The sequence below is a fragment of the Bombus flavifrons genome, chromosome 10, assembly GCF_040668555.2.
Source record: "Bombus flavifrons isolate JBK064 chromosome 10, iyBomFlav1_principal, whole genome shotgun sequence".
Lineage (NCBI taxonomy): Eukaryota > Metazoa > Arthropoda > Insecta > Hymenoptera > Apidae > Bombus > Bombus flavifrons.
This window is the reverse complement of record NC_138451.1, coordinates 597,495-616,902: the sequence shown is the minus strand read 5'-3', so window position 1 is coordinate 616,902 and position 19,408 is coordinate 597,495. Positions and strand designations below refer to the sequence as shown.

Below are 19,408 nucleotides of genomic sequence, written 5' to 3'. Positions count from 1 at the left end.
TCTTATATTGATATTTTTAATGATAATTATACTCAATTTTAGAAAAAAAGCAACCGAACCTGTAGGCGGAAAAACTTACGAATTTCTCGTTTGCCAAGTCTGGGCTATTTTACCAAGTATATGCAACAACGCTACCGATGTGAAAGATAATTTCAAGGTATATATCAGAGATAAATATAAAAGATATAGTATTAAGTATCCATGAGATAACTTAACTTTTATCTTGTTTAGAATATAGCTAAACTGTTAGGAACAAATTTAAATGAGAGAAAGAATTGAAGGATGTCGATAATGTCTGCCTTACGAAGATTAATAACGAAAGCAGTCGAAGACGACAAAAAAGAAGATATACACGAACTAGCTACATTTGCAAAGAATTATTTACCATTGTTTTTAAATCTATACACTACTAAGCCACTTGGTACTGACGAAGAAGGACAACGCTTCGCTACATATGATACAATAAGAGTAATTTGTGAATAGAAGAAGTAATTTTCTTTAAAGAGATTAACTAATATTTTGTACAATTACAGGTGTATCTTACAATTACGGATAAGGAATTGGTACACGAATTATTCGATCGTGCGTTATTTAAGTTGAAAGAACCTGATGTCGACGATTTTTTCAAAGAAAGTATTCACGATATAATAAGATTATTTATTAATTATACTGACATTAATAGATTAAAGACGTTTTACGATATGTGTGTACCACTTCTTAAAGAAATTTCTAAAACCAAGGAACAGAAGAAAGCATATAGGTAACTTTTTAATATATTTGGAATTAAATATTTTAATTATCTTTTCTGCAAAAACAAAAATTATTTTTTACTTGTATGTTCTTTCAGGTTTTTAGAAGAGATATGTGGCAGTGAGAAGGAAACGTGTAAAGAGTTTGTAGTTCAATACAGACGCGAGATACAAAAATTATTAATATCCTCGGCTACTGAAGTCGCAAAACCAAGCAGAGGAGTAAGTGCTAACTTACAAACATTGCTCTATAATATCAATTTCTTATGAAAATTTTAACAAATAAGCCTTACTCATTTTTTTTAATTAGGCACGATTAAGATGCTTAATTCATCTGATCAAAATTCATCCACAACTTGAGAAAACTAAGTTCTTAGAAGCCATTGTGCCCGAAGCAGTAATCTATTTAAAAGATTTAAATACGAAATGTCGAACTTCTGCATATCAACTTTTAAACACTATTGCCGAGAAATTTTTAGGAAATCCTACACATCTTAAAGATTATGTTAATATGCTCATGGTTGGTTTGAGTGGTGCGATAGAAAATGTACAAAAGTATTGTACCGCATCCTTGCTGGCACTTTCTTCTATCACTTATCATTACAACGGTACAGTTTATTTCAAACTAAAGTTAAAATAAATATTTCGTATGAAAATAAATAATAGCATATTAAAAATATTACAACAGGATCTTTAGGTATAGAGACAGTTAAAGAAATCTTGTGACAAGCTTGTATTTTTGTTACAAGTCCGACAAGAGAAATTGCAGAAGCTGCATTGGCATATATCAAAGTCTATATTACTGTGATGCCATCTCAGATTGCTGCTTTGAATTTAAAATTGTTGGTTAGTAACAAAGGCGTTCAATTAATAACAATAAAAGGTTAGTAACGAAATCCCATATAGCTCAATAAAAAAACGAATTAATGAATTTGCAGATAGACGCTTTATGTGCAATGAACGATGACTGCCATAGGCATTTCAGACAAAAAGTACGAGATATTCTCGTAAAGTTAATAAGAAAATACGGAATGGAAACAATTTCTGGCATGATTCCAGTTTCTAATGCGATGTTACATAAGAGATTAAGAAATATGAATAAGGCAGAAGAGGCGAAGAAAAAGAAAAGAGAATTGAGGAAATTGAAAAAACAAGAAAATGACGAGGATACTGAATTCAATGCAAAGAGAAAACCTAAAAGGTAACTTTGTATTTTACTTTAATCGAAATTTTTCTTAAACCGAAAGAACTCTATAATCTTTATTAAAATTCAGTATGGAAGAAATATTGGCGGATAGCGATGATGAGTTCGTTGAAGATATGGACAATGAAGAGTCAAGGAAAAGGAAGAAAAGAACATCGCGAAAGGAAGCCTGGATTCATGAGAATGAAGAGATCGTTGATCTCGTTGATCCTGCGGCTGCTCGAAATATATCAAGTAAGTCTAGATATTTTTCAAAATTCGATTAGTCGAAGTTGGAATTAAATTCACAAAATAATTTTTTAGCAACGCAACCTACAGTCGCTATAAATTCAAGAATAGCGGCTATAAAACGGAAAGATCGTGAATTTAAGACTACGTCTGATGGCCGTCTTATTATCACAGTAGATAATGAGAAAGATAATGAACCAGAACCCAAGAGAAAGAATAAATCTGCAATTTTGTTGCACAGTGATTCAGAAGACGATTATGGTAAGAATTAGGGTTAGATTTGGGGTTAGGAATTGTAGCAAAATGTAAAGTAATTCAAAGAAACAAGTGAACGAAGCCAATGAATTTTTATGTTACATGATCAGAAGAAGATGTTCAGTCTGTAGCCATGTCGCAAGCAATGGATAAAAAACGTAAATATAGCGATAGTTATGATAACATTAGCGTAAGGAGTGGATCCACATTGAAGTATCAAGGTATAATAGTAATATATAATCTATAGTAAATTTTGGTCTGTTGTTTAATAACAATTTTGGTATCCATAGCAGGAGGGTCTGGAATACATCGACCATTGAAAAAATCAAGAACAGAATATATACCAGGAGCGGAATATAAAGCATCAAAGGCTGGAGGTGATGTTAAAAGGAAAGGAAAACCAGATCCATATGCTTATGTACCTCTGTCAAGAGCAGCATTAAACAAAAGGTAAATAATGATAACATGAATTTTGATTTAAATTGAAGATAAGCATTGAATTGATTCATTTTTATCTTTAGGAAAAAGAAGAAAAATGCGAGTAAATTTCAGAACATTATTAAAGGAGCGAAGAAAGGTGCGAAAATTGGAATGAAGCAAAGGAAAAACTAATGTATAAATTACCATAAAAAAATGTTCAAAAACTATGCTTTTGTGGTATGAGTCTCTAGTTGTGATTAGGTTTCACTGGCTATAAATTTGCACATACATAAAATATATAATATAAAGATGTACAAGAAATGACATTGAATTAAAAATCTGTGACGATTTATAACATATGTGGATTAATATATTAACAGGTAAACACTTGAGAAATTGACATATTGTTTGAAAATAAAGTGACTTCGTTATAGAGCAAAAGAATTCCTATATTACTATTTATTTGTCTTGTGCAATCTGTTGACTACAAATTAGCGCTTACAAAAAGATCCTTTTACACAGATGGTTTAATTTATTGCATATTTCCATAGAACAAATATTGAAATCCTTACAACTGATACAAAATAACTTACAAATAATTATATTAATATAGGGACTGGTCTTTTTTTTTTGAAAGAAATTAATTATATGATCCTTAATTGTATCCTAGAATTAATTAGATCCTATAATTAAGCACTTCTATTAAGCTAAAAGTATTTAAATATTTATGTAAACAGAAACTCACGTTTCTTTTGCATTAGCTCTTCTTAGGCAACATTCTTTCCAGCTGTCCAGATTCGTTCATTTCTTTTACAATATCTAATCCTCCAATGAGTTCTCCATTCACATATATGTCGGAGATGTAGGGATAGCGGGCCTTTCTTTTGGAATTTTGGGAAGATTCCCAATACTTTCGGTTAAACTGTTTGTTTAACCTGTTCAATATAGTATTATAACAGTGGACTTGAGGTTGAGGTGACACTGCCGGTCACCGAACGTAGCCACGGTCTCGGGATGAACGTAGAAGTACTAATGTTGAGGGACACACGTTGTATTAACAAGTCCCGAGGCGGGAGCAATAACGGCTCTACGCGAGCCTAGTAACGGTGCCTGGAATTTTGTTGATAACCCTGATCAATATGCAATTGACAAGTGTGATCGTGTCAGTCTTCTATTTGTATGATCACCTTGGAGATACACAACGTCAAACGATTAGTCTAAAAGATACCGAACGTCATAGCAAACGTCTTTTAAAGAAAGCTTATAATTAAATGTTCAAAAAGTTGTCCCGTTGACCGTGGATTCGTTAAACCCGAGAACATTGTTTATTTAAGAGTGACTTTACGTTATACAGTTAAACCTTGTTTAATCAACTCCTGTACATATTACTGTAAATATAAACCTTTGAACAACTATAATGGCTAATCCTAATGAAGAAACGCAAGGCGCCCCAAGAACCAGCACCAACCCAACAAACCCGATTAACCCGACATATAATTGAGGATACGTTGGCCAATCACTAAATTTTTTAAGTCCTTCTCTAACATCATTATCTTGTAAAATATTAAACGTCTGGTAATCTGTCTTACAAGAGTCTAAAATAGACACTATTGTTCTAGAAAATCCGCAACGTGGAGTGGTAGGAGATCCTTTCATGAAAAGCATACAGGGCGCTTGATTTATTAATTTCTTTAGTCTTTCTTCGAGTTTTTCTTTAGGTTTACATGTATCAAACGAAATAGAATCTTTATCGGACAATAATTGGCGCTTAATTTTCTGCGTTATAACTGCAGGATTAGCTCCATCGATTCTATCGACTATGGTGTTATTTTTTGTGAGAACAACTGTTGGTACAGCACTGATACCAGCTTTCAAGGATACATCAGGTATTTTTTCAGCTTCAATCTTGGCGAACCTAACCCCCTGATACTCGGCCAGTTTGCTCATTTCTTCGATCACATCATTTATTTGCGAACACTGATCGGCCCAGGATGCGTAGAAATGAATGACAGAAAGATCTTGTGACCTGACACGACAAACGAACATGACCTTGAAAATCACCTACTTAGCTACTTCCTTAGTTTATCACAGAATTACATCGATAAAAAATTGTGAATTGTGAACTTTTTCACATCGAACGAAAATAATATAAAGTCGTAGTTATCTTTTGTTATATTGCAATATTTAATCTATTTCATCATAAAAATAAAAATAGAAAATATTTTCTTTCGCTACTTTGAACAATATTTCGAGTCAAATTGAATTGAGATTAACTGAATTTTTTATACAATAATATGTTAAACAATGAATGATATTCATCGAGTAGGTTATATTGTTTCTAGAAACTGAATTACTTATTATTTAGAATTACTCACTTGAGGTAATTCTTGTATTCTTGTTCAGAATTAAGATTAGTGGTAGACATCCTGTAACTTTACTTTGTGTAATTGATAAACACGCGATAATATTAACAAGAAATATTTTGCAAATTCGTTTATTTACTACGACAACTTTTTTTTATTATTATTAACGTGGAGGAAATCCGCACGGACACCAGGTCGCTTCTGGGGAAAAGCGGCGTGGTAGTGCCGGACTCCAACCGACTTAAACCTCCACGATGTCCGTTCCGGCTGCGATCGAGAGGGGCCCGGGAACCGGTGTAAGCGATACACCGGGCCCCACTACGACAACTTCTACGCAACTTTTAACATCGCTCTTATAAACGTTTTATATTCACAAATGCGAAACTACCGCGGCTGTGCAGTAGTTCGCCAATCCCCTACATTCTATAGTAGAATAGTTCTACTACACATGGTATTCTACAACAAACTTCATTAAATTATTTTAATAATTTGTGAACAATACTAATTTATGGCTTAATTATCGTTACTATTTCTCTGTTATTTGACGAATAAAATAAATTGAAATGTTGTTAAGGAAATTATATGTATGTACACTAATTTTTGTTTGAATCTTCAATAAAAAAAAGCACATATTATTTAAATTTAAACAATTTAGAAAACATTTAATCCAATGTAAAAGATATAACATTTTTTTAATGAAAATGGAACGAAAAGACAAAAGTATTACATATTGTGAACTTGAGTTCACTATTGAGTGCCGAAGCTTGCAAACGTGTGTCTAGTGCTCTATGAAGTTCGTAAAACAACACGTGTCGCCCATCCGTCGAAAGTGAACACAGCCAAGTGTTCCTATCTTTTAGAGAAAAAATCCTACGCTCCTAACCTCTACCCGAATACTAGCCTCATAGCCTCTCGACTAGTTATTCAATTTGAATTAACTAACTCGATGATGGCCCAGGAATCACGACCAGGCTCTTGTCACGTAAAATGGGTACTTGGAATGTAGTAAGGAGTTTGAGTCGTAACCCAACTACTAGTTTTCTTTTATAAAGCTTTATTATAAATCTCAACACTTACAGAGCTGACACTGAACCGGAGAAAAGAGGTAGTATGAGTACAGCCACTAGAACAAGAACAAGAACTAGAACTGCCCGAGCTGGGTGAAGTCTCGGTTTATATATATTTTGGTTTTAGGATGTTGAGGGGCTAGGTGTGGGTTGTGATGTGGAGAAGTGTTCGAAGGTCGAGGGTCGATGTCTTATCTATGATGCAGACTAAGGTGTCTCATAGTTTCTGTGTAATCGGAGAAGTGTTCGAAGGTCAGGGGTCGAACCCTTTATCTGTGATGTGGACTAAGCTGCGTCACAGCCTTGATGTACGCTATGATGATAAGGTGGTGATGTGTCTAAGACTCGGGGTCGATATCTTATGGTTGGGATGAAATTGGTGTTACACTCTCCTGAGCAAATCCATAATTGCTCCGCGCTACCTCCTCCGTGGCAAAAATCCCCCGTACCAATGACGCCAAAAACTTTAAGAAGCGAAAAATAGAAGCATCAAAAACAAACACAAACGCCATCCAGAACGAACAGACAACAAACAAAGTAAACACATACAACAGATACGTCATATTGGAATACACAAACAACTCCATGGAAATTGCAGACCCACCAACAAACCAACACGCCCAAAGAAATTCCCCGCCCCACCAATATTTGTTGATGATGTCATCGACATACAAACGATGATTAAGTCCATAGAGAGAGAGATATCTCTAAAGAGGACTACAACCTAAAAACTAACAATAACAAAGTAAAAATCCTGCCGACAAACCCTGATGCATATAGAAGACTCACCAAACTACTAAAGATCATGAACACCAACTTTCATACATACCAGCTCAAACACGAAAGACCTTTCCGAGTGGTTCTACGCAACATCCACCACTCAGCAGACATAGATGAACTCAAATTCGAACTCTTAAAACACGGCCACGCAGTTATCAACGTTAGTAACATAAGGCATAGAGTCTCGAAAGACCCGTTATCCTTATTTTTTATTGGCATAAAACAAAAGCCTAACAATAAGGAAATATACAACATCAGTCGTCTAATGAAGTCAATAGTAAAATTCGAACCACCGCTTGTTAAAAAAGAGATAGTGCAATGTAAAAGGTGCCGAAGGTACGGTCATACGCAGAAATACTGCAACCATACCTTCCGCTGCGTTAAATGTGCAGGTACACCACTGACCAGTGCACTAAATCACCGGAAACCCCAGCGAAGTGCATCCACTGTCAAGGTGACCATCCTGCTAACTACAAAGGCTGCTCAGCCTACAAAACCCTGTACATAAATAAGTACCCTAAACCCAGAGCAAAAGAGATAACCAATCAAATACCCAGTCCTCCTAAATTCACTACTACTTCAATCTCCTTAACCAATCAAATACCCAGTCCTCCTAAATTCACCACTACTTCAATCTTCTATGCCCAAGCAGTACAGGGAAACCAAAATAATCCGAATAGCCACAGGGACCATTCTCAAAATAGTGTCCCCAATTCACCAAACACAGACAACGTCTCTAGACTTGAAAAGCTAATAGAAAAACAATAGAAGAACAAATAAATAATTTGCTATCACTATTGGACACTCATTATGGATAAATTAATACGCCCCGACGCAAAATAAAACCAAGACGCATAGCTCTTTGGAATGCCAACGGTCTAGCTCAATACAAATTTGAACTAGAACTCTTCCTTAAACTACAGCAAATCGACGTAATGTTCGTATCTGAAACCCACTTCACCGACAAAAACTATCTGAAAATAAATGGTTATAACTTCGACCATACCCAACATCCCAGTGGAAAGGCCCACGGCGGCACCGGAATCATAATCAAATCCAGCCTTAAGCATTACGAACTTCCATCATTCCAGAAAGACTGCCTCCAAGCAACAAACGTAGCAATAGAAGACTGCCATGGTACAATCACCACTTCAGCAGTATACTGCCCTTCCAGACACTCCATCGCCAAAGAAGACTTTGATAACTTCCTTGACATCCTGGGCAGTAGATTCATAGCTGGAGGAGACTATAACGCCAAACATACCCAATGGGGCAGCAGACTGGTCACAGTAAGGGGCAAAAATCTCTTAAACAGCATAATAACTAATAATCTCAACTACCTCACCACATACGAACTCACACACTGGCCCACTGACACTAACAAAATACCTGACCTACTTGACTTCTTCATAAGAAAAAATATCTCGCCAAGATACGTCCAAATCAACTCCTCGGCTGATCTCTCTTCTGACCACTCCCCCGTGATAGCAACAGTCAGTTCAACAATTATCGAGAATACACCTAATGGCTTTATTCATAACAAACTCACCAACTGGCAACTCTTTAGAGAAGTCTTTAATCACTCAACTTCAGCTTTAACTTCACTAAAAACTAATGAAGATATCGAAGCAGCCACGGAATACTTAAATGTGAGCATGATAAACGCTATCCGCTTCTCCACACCTACTAAGACTTCTATCAGCAAACGTGAATATCCCTATTACATATTAAAAAGAAATGGCAGAAAAACGTAGACTAAGAAGGGTATGGCAGACCCATAAAACACTGGATGACAAACGCGAACTAAACAACGTAACTAGAAAGCTAACCAAAATCATCAAAAATTACAAAAATTACTGTTTTCATAAATATCTCGTCTATTTGTCCCCCACAGCTGACTCCAACTACTCACTATGGAAGGCTTCCAGAAAATTCACGCGCCCCCCGCAAATAATCCCTCCAATCCGCCGTCCGCAAGGTGGATGGGCGCGTAACCCTATAGAAAAAGCCAAACTGTTTGCTAAATATTTGTTTAAAGTATTTAAACCCCATTCCTCCAAAGTTGCCGCGGACATTACTGAATACCTGCACTCCCCCTTCCAAATGTCTTCTTCTATTGAACCCTTCACTTCTGCAGAGATTATAGAATCAATCAGTCGCCTAAATCTCAAGAAAGCAACATAATAGACAATCAATAGACCTAATAGACAATCAATTCGGCTTTGGGAAACAACATTCAACAGTAGAGCAAATCCATCGCATAACCCACATGATCAGCCAAACCCTTGAAAAGAAAAAATATTGCTCAGCGGTATTCCTAGACATTCAACAGGCATTCGACAAAATATGGCATAAAGGGTTACTATACAATCTTAAAAAAATCCTACCACACACCTGCTATTCCATCCTAAAGTCCTACCTAACCAATAGACAATTCATGGTTAAATGCTTAGACGCCACTTCCACAACATTCCCAATAGAATCTGGCATACCCCAAGGTAGTGTCCTCGGATCCCTGCTGTTCTCCATCTACACTGCCGATTTACCTATATCAACTGAGATAACGATAGCAACATTTGCTGACGACACAGCGCTATTAGCTTCCCACGCAGACCCGGTAATTGCTTCATTCATTCTCCAGCGATGTCTCGACTCTATTTAAAAGTGGTATCATAAATGGGGCTTCAAAATTAATGAAAAAAAATCCTCACATGTATCCTTCACGTTCCGAAAATAAACCTGCCCCCAGGTCACCATCAACAATACAACAATTCCTAGCAAGGACTCAGTCAGATACCTGGACATGACCCTGGACAGGATACTAACATGGAAAAACCACATCACAGACAAAACGAAGCAACTAAAGGACAAACTAAAAAAATTCTATTGGCTCAGGGGCCGACGCTCCAAACTAAACATACAGAATAAAATTTCTCTCTACAAGACCGTAATAAAATCTGTCTGGACCTACGGAATCCAACTATGGGGAACAGCAAGTAATTCTGACATTGAAATACTTCAACGCTTCCAATCAAAAACGCTAAGATCCATTATAAATACACCCTGGCATGTCACCAACGAACTAATACATCGCGACCTCAAGATACCAACAGTCAAAGAGAAAATAGCAAAATATAGCGACAGATATAGCAAAAGAGTCAACAAACACCGAAACCCCCTAATCACTGGACTACTTGATACGTCGGACCAGATCCGCAGGCTGAAGAGACACTACCCGCTAGACCTAAACGCTAGATTCAATTAGTTATTTAAATTAAGTAATATTTACTTATTTATAATGCTTACTTATAAATTATACTTATCTATAATAAGTATTAACTTATTATAAATAATTAGTCATGTCATTGCGTCACGCCAGAAAAAATTACTGAAAATTCTCAATGCGAGAATTGATTGTAAATTTTAATAAATAAAAAAAAAACATTGTGAACTTGACTTGAAGCCACTGATCCTCAACTGAAAGGTAACGTAAACAAGAATTTATTATATAATTTATTCCACGGTCATATAAGATCTCGACACTCATATACCGAAGCCTAGGGAAAATCTGGAAATTAAATCTCGACTAGTTATAAAAAATCAATGTGGAAAACAAGAAGAAGTTCTGTGCATGCGTGACATGCTATGAATGCCTTAAATGGAGACAAAGACGTTCTACTTATCTCTGTCAGTCTCGCAAGAACGCGGACTTTGTTGATCTTTCTATGTTGATTTTTCACGGCTAGATACGACTCAGTTTTCGGGCGGATTTCCCTAATGAGTGTGCAAATCTGTTTATATAATCATGGTTTATCCATGGGACGAGTCGGAAGAGGTACATAAAATCTCAAAATCTAGGGGAAACCAAAATTCAATTTATAGTTTGTAACACATATGAAATGGAAAGCCTTTTTACCAAACATAAATTCCCCAATGAATATATCTCTATAAGATGTTAACTGTAATAACCTGCAAAGAAGCTATGCAACGATATTGAAGAACGTACTATGATAAATCGTAGTATAACTTGACTTTTACTTGGTCAAGCAGTACAGTAATGTTCCGTTAATTGTTCAAGTGAATGGAACCTTATATGTGCAGTTATGAAAAGAAATACATTTCTAAGAAATCCCAGGTATTTCTCCCTTTATTTAGATAGTAAACATTCGCTCCACAAAAGGAATTAAAAAAACTAGTAAGTATAACGATGGCCACTTAAAGGAACAAGAAGCCAGTTAATTTGTCATTAGATATTACCGATTTTCGTTCAGTAACTCTTGAAATATCGTAAGGGAGGAATTCTGCAAACTGAGAACCACTGGTACCAGATTGTATCGGCTAAAACAGGTGCACCATAAGAAAGTGACCAATCGGAATGAAGATGATTAGCTCGTCATACGGATGAATGAGATAGTCGTCAATGGACGTCAGTAGAATGGGGTGGAGCAGGGGAGGAAAGTACGAAGTAGCGAGGGTTGTCAAGAGTCAAGACTCAAGAATCAAGACACCTCGCCCACAAAAACCAGATGCCAGATGCAAATGCGACTGGGCGGTGAACACGCGCGACGCTTTTTTGTCACAGTCGCGTGAACTCAAAACTGATAAAAGTTATAAAGCAGTAATCAAAGGATTACACCCAAAAACAAATACAAATAACATGTGCGAGGAATTAGCTAAAATCGGGCATCAAGTAAGAGCAATAAACAACATAACCAGGTACGATACCAAACAACCATTACCGCTATTTCTAATAGAACTCGAACCCAAAAACAACAGCAAGGAAATTTTCGATGTTAAAAAAGTACTAAACACAGTAATTACAGTCGAGCCACCCAGACACAAAAAAGACATACGGCAATGTATGCGGTGTCAACAATATGGACATACAAAGAATTACTGCAACAGAAACCCGGCGTGTGCCAAATGCGCAGAAATGCATCTAACAACGAACTGCCCATACACGGGAAAAACAAACGATGTAAAATCCTACAACTGCGGTAGAAACCACCCAGCCAGCTACAAAAGCTGTGTAGTCAGAAAGCAACTTCAAAGTAAACTTTTTCCGCCTCTTCGTAACAGGACATACAATAACTACCACACACAACAGGATAGCACAGTAACTGAGACAGCATGTAATGAACATCAACCATAATAATACCAACTTCTTTGGTAGCCGAAGCTACGCGCAAGTAGCCAAACAGTCAACACCATTAGATAATCAAAATCAGATCAATTACAGCAACGACACTACAGAAATTAAAGAACTACTAAAACAATCCATCAAAAACACCGAAATGCTAACAAAAATGATAAGCGAACAAAACGCAGTCCTCAGACAGCAAACGGAACTTACAAACATGTTGAGCAAAAAATAAAAATGGACACGCTTAAAATAGCAGCCTGGAACTCCAACAGCCTACAACTAAGGGCCCTAGAAACCAAAACATTCTTGTACAACAATAATATCGACATACTAATCGTATCAGAAACACACTTCACTACAAAAAGTTACATAAAAATAACGTACTACACCATATATGATACCAAGCATCCCTCAGGAAAAGCACACGGAGGGACCGCAGTAGTAATAAAAAACGACATTAAATATCACACAGCCTACACAGCCACGTCATTAAGGAACATATATAATCAACCACCGTCACTGTACAAACTAGCAGCAACCATTTACAGTTGTCAGCAGTATATGTACCGCTGCGGCACAAAATTACATTACAAATGTGGGAAGAGTACTTTCAACGCTTAGGTGACAAGTATATCGCAGCTGGAGACTACAACTCAAAGCATACACTATGGGGATCAAGAATCACTACACCTCGAGGTAGAACCTTGGAAAAATACATTAGAAACAATAACCTCAATATATTATCCACAGGAAGACCGACATACTGGCTGACAGACCTGAGCAAAATACCTGACGTACTTGATTTTGCAGTTACAAAGGACTAAACGCAAATAAACTAAGTATAGCACCCAGCCTCGAGCTTAGCTCCGATCATACACCCATAATAATTACATACAGAAACAAACCAATACTTTATAACAATTCCGAGACACTATGCAATAAAACCACCAATTGGCAAACATTTAAAGAAATAATTGAGAGCAAAATCAACTGTAACATCCCATTGAAAACACCTGAACACATCGAACAAGCAGTAACAACACTTACAGAAACTACTCAGGAAGCAGCATGGGCAACCAACATACCTGAATTAACAAATAGACAAACAAAAGTAATTCCGCCAGACATCCTCGAAAAAATCAGAGAAAAAAGAAAAGCGAAAGCAAAATGGCAAAAACATAGATCAAAAGAAAACAAAAAACACCTAAATAAACTTGCAAAAGAAATAAAAAACAAAATAAAAGAACACAACAACAACGAGTTCACAAAATTCATAGAGTCACTATCCGAACACGAGAACACCAACTACTCCCTATGGAAAGCAATAAAAAAATAAAGAAGCCAATAAAACTAGTCCCAGCAATCAGAAAAGCAAATAACACATGGGCAAGAAGCAATGAAGAACAAACTGAAGAATTTTCCAACCATCTAAGCAACCCATTTACACCACATAATATCAATAACAGCAACCACAGTAGTCATACCGACGAGGATGCGTTAACCACTAGTACCTCAACTGACAAACACTACATCATACCTAAAACAACAGCACAAGAAATTAGAAACATAATCGGGAAAACAAAAAACAATAAAGCACCAGGAATCGACCTAATCAGTGGTAAAATCTTGAAAAACCTTCCTCCAAAAGCGATACGACTAATTACAATAATTTACAGTGCAATATTAAGAATCCAATACTATTCTAAACTATGGAAACTAGCACAGATCAAAATGCTACCTAAGCCAGGTAAAGACCCACACCAAATAGCATCTTACAGGCCAATTACACTACTTCCCGTATTATCCAAAATACTAGAAAAAATAATTTACGCCTGCTTAAAACCAATAATAGATAAGGAAAAATTAATACCAGATCACCAATTTGGATTCAGAAACAAACACTCTACGATAGAGCAAATACACAGACTCACTAATGAAATAATAACAGCATTAGAAGGCAAACAATACTGCACAGCCCTCTTTATGGACATAGATAAGGCATTCGACAAAATAAACCACGAATGCCTACTACGAACAATCAGGAAACAATTCCCGGAACAAATATACCATTTATTAAAATCATACTTAAGCAGCAGAGTCTATGTAATAAAAATTAAAGACACATACTCTGAAGTTAAAGACATCAAGGCAGGGGTTCCACTAGGAAGCGTCCTAGGACCAATGCTATACACACTATACACGGTCAACATACCAACAACCATCAATAGTAAAGTACTGACATTTGCGGACGACACAGCGGTACTAGTCCGGTACACTAACCCTGTAACAGCAGTCACATTACTACAAGAACATGTCACAAAAATAGAAAAGTGGCTACAAGTTAAACAAATTAAAGCAACCCCCAGTAAATGCAACCATATTACATTCACACTGCGAAAACAGATACCACCAAACATTATACTTAACGGCACGCAAATAACACAAACAAAGCAAGTCAAATACCTAGGACTCCACCTAGATACACGATTTACATGGAAACAACATATTAAATCAATAATATACAAAATACAGACAGCAAGGAGACAAATGCAATGGTTAACAAGTCGAAAATCCAAACTAAGCATAGAAAACAAATTAAAAATTTGCAAAACGATCATAAAACTAATCTGGACGTACGGAATACCACTATGGGGAACAGCAGCAATGAGCCATATAACCAAAATAGAGACAATCCAAGCAAAAATTCTTAGAACAATAGTAAACGCCCCATGGTACGTTAGAAACGAGGACATACGGAAAGACCTTGGAATACCAACGGTCAAGGAAGAGATTAGCAGATGCGCAAGAAGGTACAGAGAAAGAATAGCAACGATCAACGAAAACGATCAACACAAGCATAGAAAGAAGACTAAAAAGAAAACACCCAGCAGATCTCATAAAGGATATATCTTAACAAACACGAAGATGGTACCCCATTGGGGGTAGCCACTCACGTGATAATCAATCAGCTAAAAAATTTTACCAAATGTCCAAATTGAACAAATTGTGAATGTGAAATATTAAATAAAAAAAAAAAAACTCGAATTTTCTAGAAACGTCATCTTCTAATTATTATTAGGAGTGGTGCATGGTAATGTCTCTGCGTTAACAGTCGTGTTGTCAAGTGGAATTCCTTAATAAAAGAAGTTAATAAATTTTGTGGCGTCAGTGACGATATTGGATGATCGAGGGCGTCCCACTCGATAGAATTACGCACTTATGGCACCGGTTTGTATAATCGGAGCCATACTGTCTTGTTAGCATGGCCTTCGGAAGTGCTAGCCGTGCCATATGTATTACGATTTTCGTCGAGCCGTTGGACCTTCCTCTCAGTATGCATACTGTGTCCCGCGACGCTTTCTATAGCATTGTCGCTCGCCAAATTTTTCCGACTCGAGCCTCCGCGATGCTTAGAATTGCCCGCTCGAATAGCTATTCTAATATCGATAGAATGCAAACAATTCAACTTTAGCGTCTATGTAGTTAGAACCTGTTAAATAGAGTATCTAATGACTATACAACTCTTTTGTTCATGCGAAATTCAACAATAGAATGGAAGTAGAACGCACGTCTTAACACCTGCATCGTTTTTTCGATTTCAAGTTTCACATTTTCTTTTTACCAGAATTAACGATTCATCAATCAACGTTGCGTCAACGCAATAACATTTCACTTTCAATTCTTTTTCTTTTTCATCGACCTTTGTCGTCAAATTCTATCGTTTTTCTCTATAAATTATTGCTTGGTACCTAATAGTCCTTATATCCATAATGCTGATTCAGAAACATGTGAATTTTTCTGCATGCTGACTCATAATATTGCTGCCCTCGTTATGCAGTTAAAATATTCGATCTACCATATCGAAACATTCGAGAAAACTAAAGTTTTATTACTTTTTTCTACGGTTTCTGTATTTCTTTCTTCAATTTAAAATTTTTAGCCATTATTTCGTAACAACCTGTATAATATATCTATACTTAAAAGCAAAAAAAAAAAAAAAGAAAAAAAAAGAAAAAGAACTGCAGAAAACGCAGAATATTTTAAGATATCTTGAGAAATAAGCAAAATGTTAGACGAAGCGTTTTAACTAATTGTAAGGTGAAGCAGAATGGTCACAGGAGCTTTTCTGTATCAAGTAAAATTGCAACTTATTACAGTTGTCGAATAAGAAATTCTAATCAAAATAATTGATGAGAGAGTACAGTTATTCGTGAATTTTATCCGCTATCGTATTTGTTTGCGTTTCACGTTACACTTATACTTTTGATAATAAAAAATAGACTCGAGTATTTCAAATTATAAAAATACAGTAGATACGTTAATTTGATTACGTTCTATCGTAAATAAATTAATATTTATGAATGTTAAATATAACATTGACTTTACTATTTTCTAAGTATTAGAAAATATAGAATGTCCAGGATGGAAGTATTTGCATTTCCAATTTCGATTACATGCAATACGTAAGCTAAGTAAGCAGAGTGACTTTATTTTACAGATTTCACGAATCAATAAAATCACTGGTCCGGAAGATCTTCGAGTTATCCAGAATAGAGTCCTCTGAGAAATCGTGGAACACGACTGGATCGGATCACGATTGGAAGGTGTGTCTCGAGAAGATGATTTGTAGAGAAGAACCGTTAGACTGTGACACGGATCTTCGGGATTCTACTTGGTCACGGGAACAAGTTCACGCTGTTCCGCCATTTTTCACAGAGAAGTAAGATACGTCTGATATTTCGTTCTCTTACCATATCAATGGACGCGTGAGATCACTATACTTCCATAACGCCAGCTTCCCTTCCGTCAAGTGCTGGAATAATTATAATTAATTAAGAAGAGTATAAGAGAGCACGCGCCGGTTGGAAACGAAATAACGACTCGAATTATGAATGAAACCGCTCGACGCTCGCTACATTCTACGCGCATTTTCTCTTTATTCAACGGGCTAGATATTTCTTTTTCTTTGCATTGTACGATTTAAGAAAAAGATGTAAACTAATATTCGAGTTTCTATTAATTGGAGTATTAATTGGCGAAACGCGAAACACCTACAATATTTGGTAAAAAATTAATATATAGCATGAATAACCATCTTAAGCATACGGTGACTAGTATTACAGATGATCTTTTGATATCGAGATATCGAAGCTTGTTAATATAGCGAATAATTTGAAATTTAAATTCTTATATGTATCTCTATCTACATAATATGTATGTCGGATTTACATTAGAATTAGTGTTAGGGGCGTGAAACGAATCTTCACCTGGACTACACATTGTCGTTATGCAATAGAGAAGACATTAACTAGTGCAAATACGATTATTACAGAATTTGACAAGTAACCGTGGTAATTAGATACTCGAGAAGCTAATGACAATGATCCTAGGTTCAATAACGAATCTGCGGTCAACGGGATGATAGATGAACATGCTTACAAAATCTAAGTCGGACTCTTTGTTAAAACGTGGAATATCCACCGAGCGTGCAGACGCTAAGTAACTCGCTAATACGATCTCGTGAGAGAATGACTTTCCGTCGCGATGATGCTGCAGAGGAAAACTATGATGGGGTGTGTCCAAGGACACGAGGTCATCGGATTCGTCGACGATAGCCTTCGTTCAGAAGGTGAGGGACATTGGTGTTGCTGCTAATTGGTTAATCTTAATATCGGTGGTTAGAAAAAGATGCTAGCCGCCCTCGTGGGAAAGTTACTGGTGGGAGACGCCGTTCGTTGAAAAATAGGTCTCCCCTATTTTCCCGTAGCTGGGACAAAGATTGTTTGTCTATCTGAAGGACTTTAGCCAACTAAATCTTAAGATTTATAACGGGCCCTCAGGCTAGCTGAACATGTACTGCGGAGACGCATCGACATCTGGCAATCATCTTACTCGAAGAATAGGGTCTGCGTGTGACGAGCCACGGGACAGAAACCGTTGGAATGTTTACTGTCGCGTGCCGTCACAAATATTTCTTTTAAGGAGAGCTATAGAATTACCCCATACCTTTGTTAGACAAAGCGTCCATCCCGTGACCGCGGCTACGTTCGGCGACTGGTTGTCGCCTCGAGCCCAAGCTCATTATCACAAATCTCGAACAAATACAATCGGATCGAATGATGACAATTGTTTAATTACGCCTATAATAGAATCTAGATTACGGTGTTAAGGGATTTTCCCGAAGTTCCAAAGGGAAGGCTCCGATGTCCTTTCATCTCCGACATGTATATACCTGTGTCAGATCTCTTGCAATTTCTAAATATAAACATATACATCCAGATATATTTCAATCTTTGGTAATATGATCATGACAGACATGATGGAGTTTCAAAATGTTTAAAAAACGTACATGTACGATATATTCATAAAATATTTGTACAAGTCAACCACTACAAATGTCTTTCGCTTATTTTTTTCAACGATTGTCTGTATGAAAAAAAGTTTTGGTGAATTCTTTGCTATTTGCATTCTACTGAGACGCGATAATCTTAATCGATTAAAAGTTAATTTGATTTGAGGATTTAAAAGTTCGTGATAAACGAACACATTATGTTTATAAACGTTTCATCATCAATCCGTATAAGTAGTTATCGATGTACCGTTGTATCAACGTAGCTATAGATGGCACAGATGTTAATCACCGAGGCGTGAATGAAAAGAGAAAAAGGAAACTGTATAAGAAGACCTTCCTTACCAGCAGCTCGTCGTCATCGACCTGCCGTTTTGCGATGGCTTTACAGCACTCCTGCAGCCCATTCTGCAAAAGCAAGGATAACTCGTTTTATCAAACAGAACGTGCATCGCTGATAAAACGATAAGGAGCACACATGTATCTTGTGCAAATATTTACATTGCAACGATAAAGCAAAGCAGTTAAATATACAGAGTGTATTTTCGGCCTATCGCGGGGAGACGCGGTTGCGAGAGTCTGCGTCAACGGGAGTCGTAAATTCCCGCTACGATTGCAAGAATCGACACCGCGAATAGATCGATCCCCTTATTTCGGCTAGGATAATAGGGGTGATTGAATAAGTATAACACTGTGATTAACAGAGCTATAAACGTTATATATTTTCAACACCTTTACACTGATATGCAGTAACGTAGACGATATCCTAAGATATGACGTAGTCAAGGAACGAGTAAGAGAGACAACCGAAGTAGCCTCGTAATCGACAGGATGAATGTTGTAAGAAAAC

General features: G+C 36.6%; 2 protein-coding genes and 1 long non-coding RNA gene across 8 annotated transcripts in view; 1 reads left to right on the top strand and 2 right to left on the bottom strand.

Annotated features, from left to right (window-relative positions):
* Positions 1-19,408, bottom strand: part of LOC138183818 (uncharacterized) — a 411,340-nt gene that overhangs the window by 95,980 nt on the left and 295,952 nt on the right. The gene's annotated exons all lie outside the window — the stretch shown is intronic.
* Positions 43-3,314, top strand: LOC138183809 (RRP12-like protein). 5 transcript variants are annotated; one of them, XR_011174157.1, is made up of 7 exons: positions 43-157; positions 232-468; positions 534-760; positions 848-971; positions 1,060-1,357; positions 1,438-1,595; positions 1,688-1,877. XR_011174157.1 is itself a non-coding variant. In XM_069121236.1 (7 exons), exons 1-7 carry the CDS (start codon positions 1,557-1,559, stop codon positions 3,046-3,048), a joined length of 1,011 nt encoding a protein of 336 aa, XP_068977337.1. In that variant the 5' UTR covers positions 1,460-1,556; the 3' UTR covers positions 3,049-3,314. The 5 variants fall into 5 exon arrangements, 4 of the variants coding, with proteins under 4 accessions (XP_068977337.1, XP_068977338.1, XP_068977336.1 ...); XM_069121236.1 differs by lacking the exons at positions 43-157; positions 232-468; positions 534-760; positions 848-971; positions 1,060-1,357 and adding exons at positions 2,024-2,187; positions 2,257-2,442; positions 2,547-2,657; positions 2,730-2,886; positions 2,958-3,314 and having other exon boundaries at positions 1,460-1,595; positions 1,688-1,950; XM_069121237.1 differs by lacking the exons at positions 43-157; positions 232-468; positions 534-760; positions 848-971; positions 1,060-1,357 and adding exons at positions 2,024-2,187; positions 2,257-2,442; positions 2,547-2,594; positions 2,727-2,886; positions 2,958-3,314 and having other exon boundaries at positions 1,461-1,595; positions 1,688-1,950.
* LOC138183814 (glutaredoxin 3-like) lies at positions 3,281-5,358 on the bottom strand. Its single transcript, XM_069121245.1, has 4 exons — positions 5,232-5,358; positions 4,353-4,882; positions 3,602-3,708; positions 3,281-3,522 (listed from the first exon to the last, which is right to left on the bottom strand). The coding sequence occupies exons 1-3, from the start codon at positions 5,279-5,281 to the stop codon at positions 3,614-3,616; spliced, it is 675 nt and encodes a 224-aa protein (XP_068977346.1). The 5' UTR covers positions 5,282-5,358; the 3' UTR covers positions 3,281-3,522; positions 3,602-3,613.

Coding starts and splice junctions, on each gene's coding strand:
- LOC138183809 (XM_069121234.1), top strand. CDS start 1,557: ATGCCATCTCAGATTGCTGCTTTGAATTTAAAATTGTTG. Junction 2,188..2,256: donor GGCTGCTCGAAATATATCAA/GTAAGTCTAGAT, acceptor ATAATTTTTTAG/CAACGCAACCTACAGTCGCT. Junction 2,887..2,957: donor AGAGCAGCATTAAACAAAAG/GTAAATAATGAT, acceptor TTTTATCTTTAG/GAAAAAGAAGAAAAATGCGA.
- LOC138183814 (XM_069121245.1), bottom strand. CDS start 5,281: ATGTCTACCACTAATCTTAATTCTGAACAAGAATACAAGAATTACCTC. Junction 4,883..5,231: donor GAATACAAGAATTACCTCAA/GTGAGTAATTCT, acceptor TTGTCGTGTCAG/GTCACAAGATCTTTCTGTCA. Junction 3,709..4,352: donor TTGGCCAACGTATCCTCAAT/TATATGTCGGGT, acceptor ACATCTCCGACA/TATATGTGAATGGAGAACTC.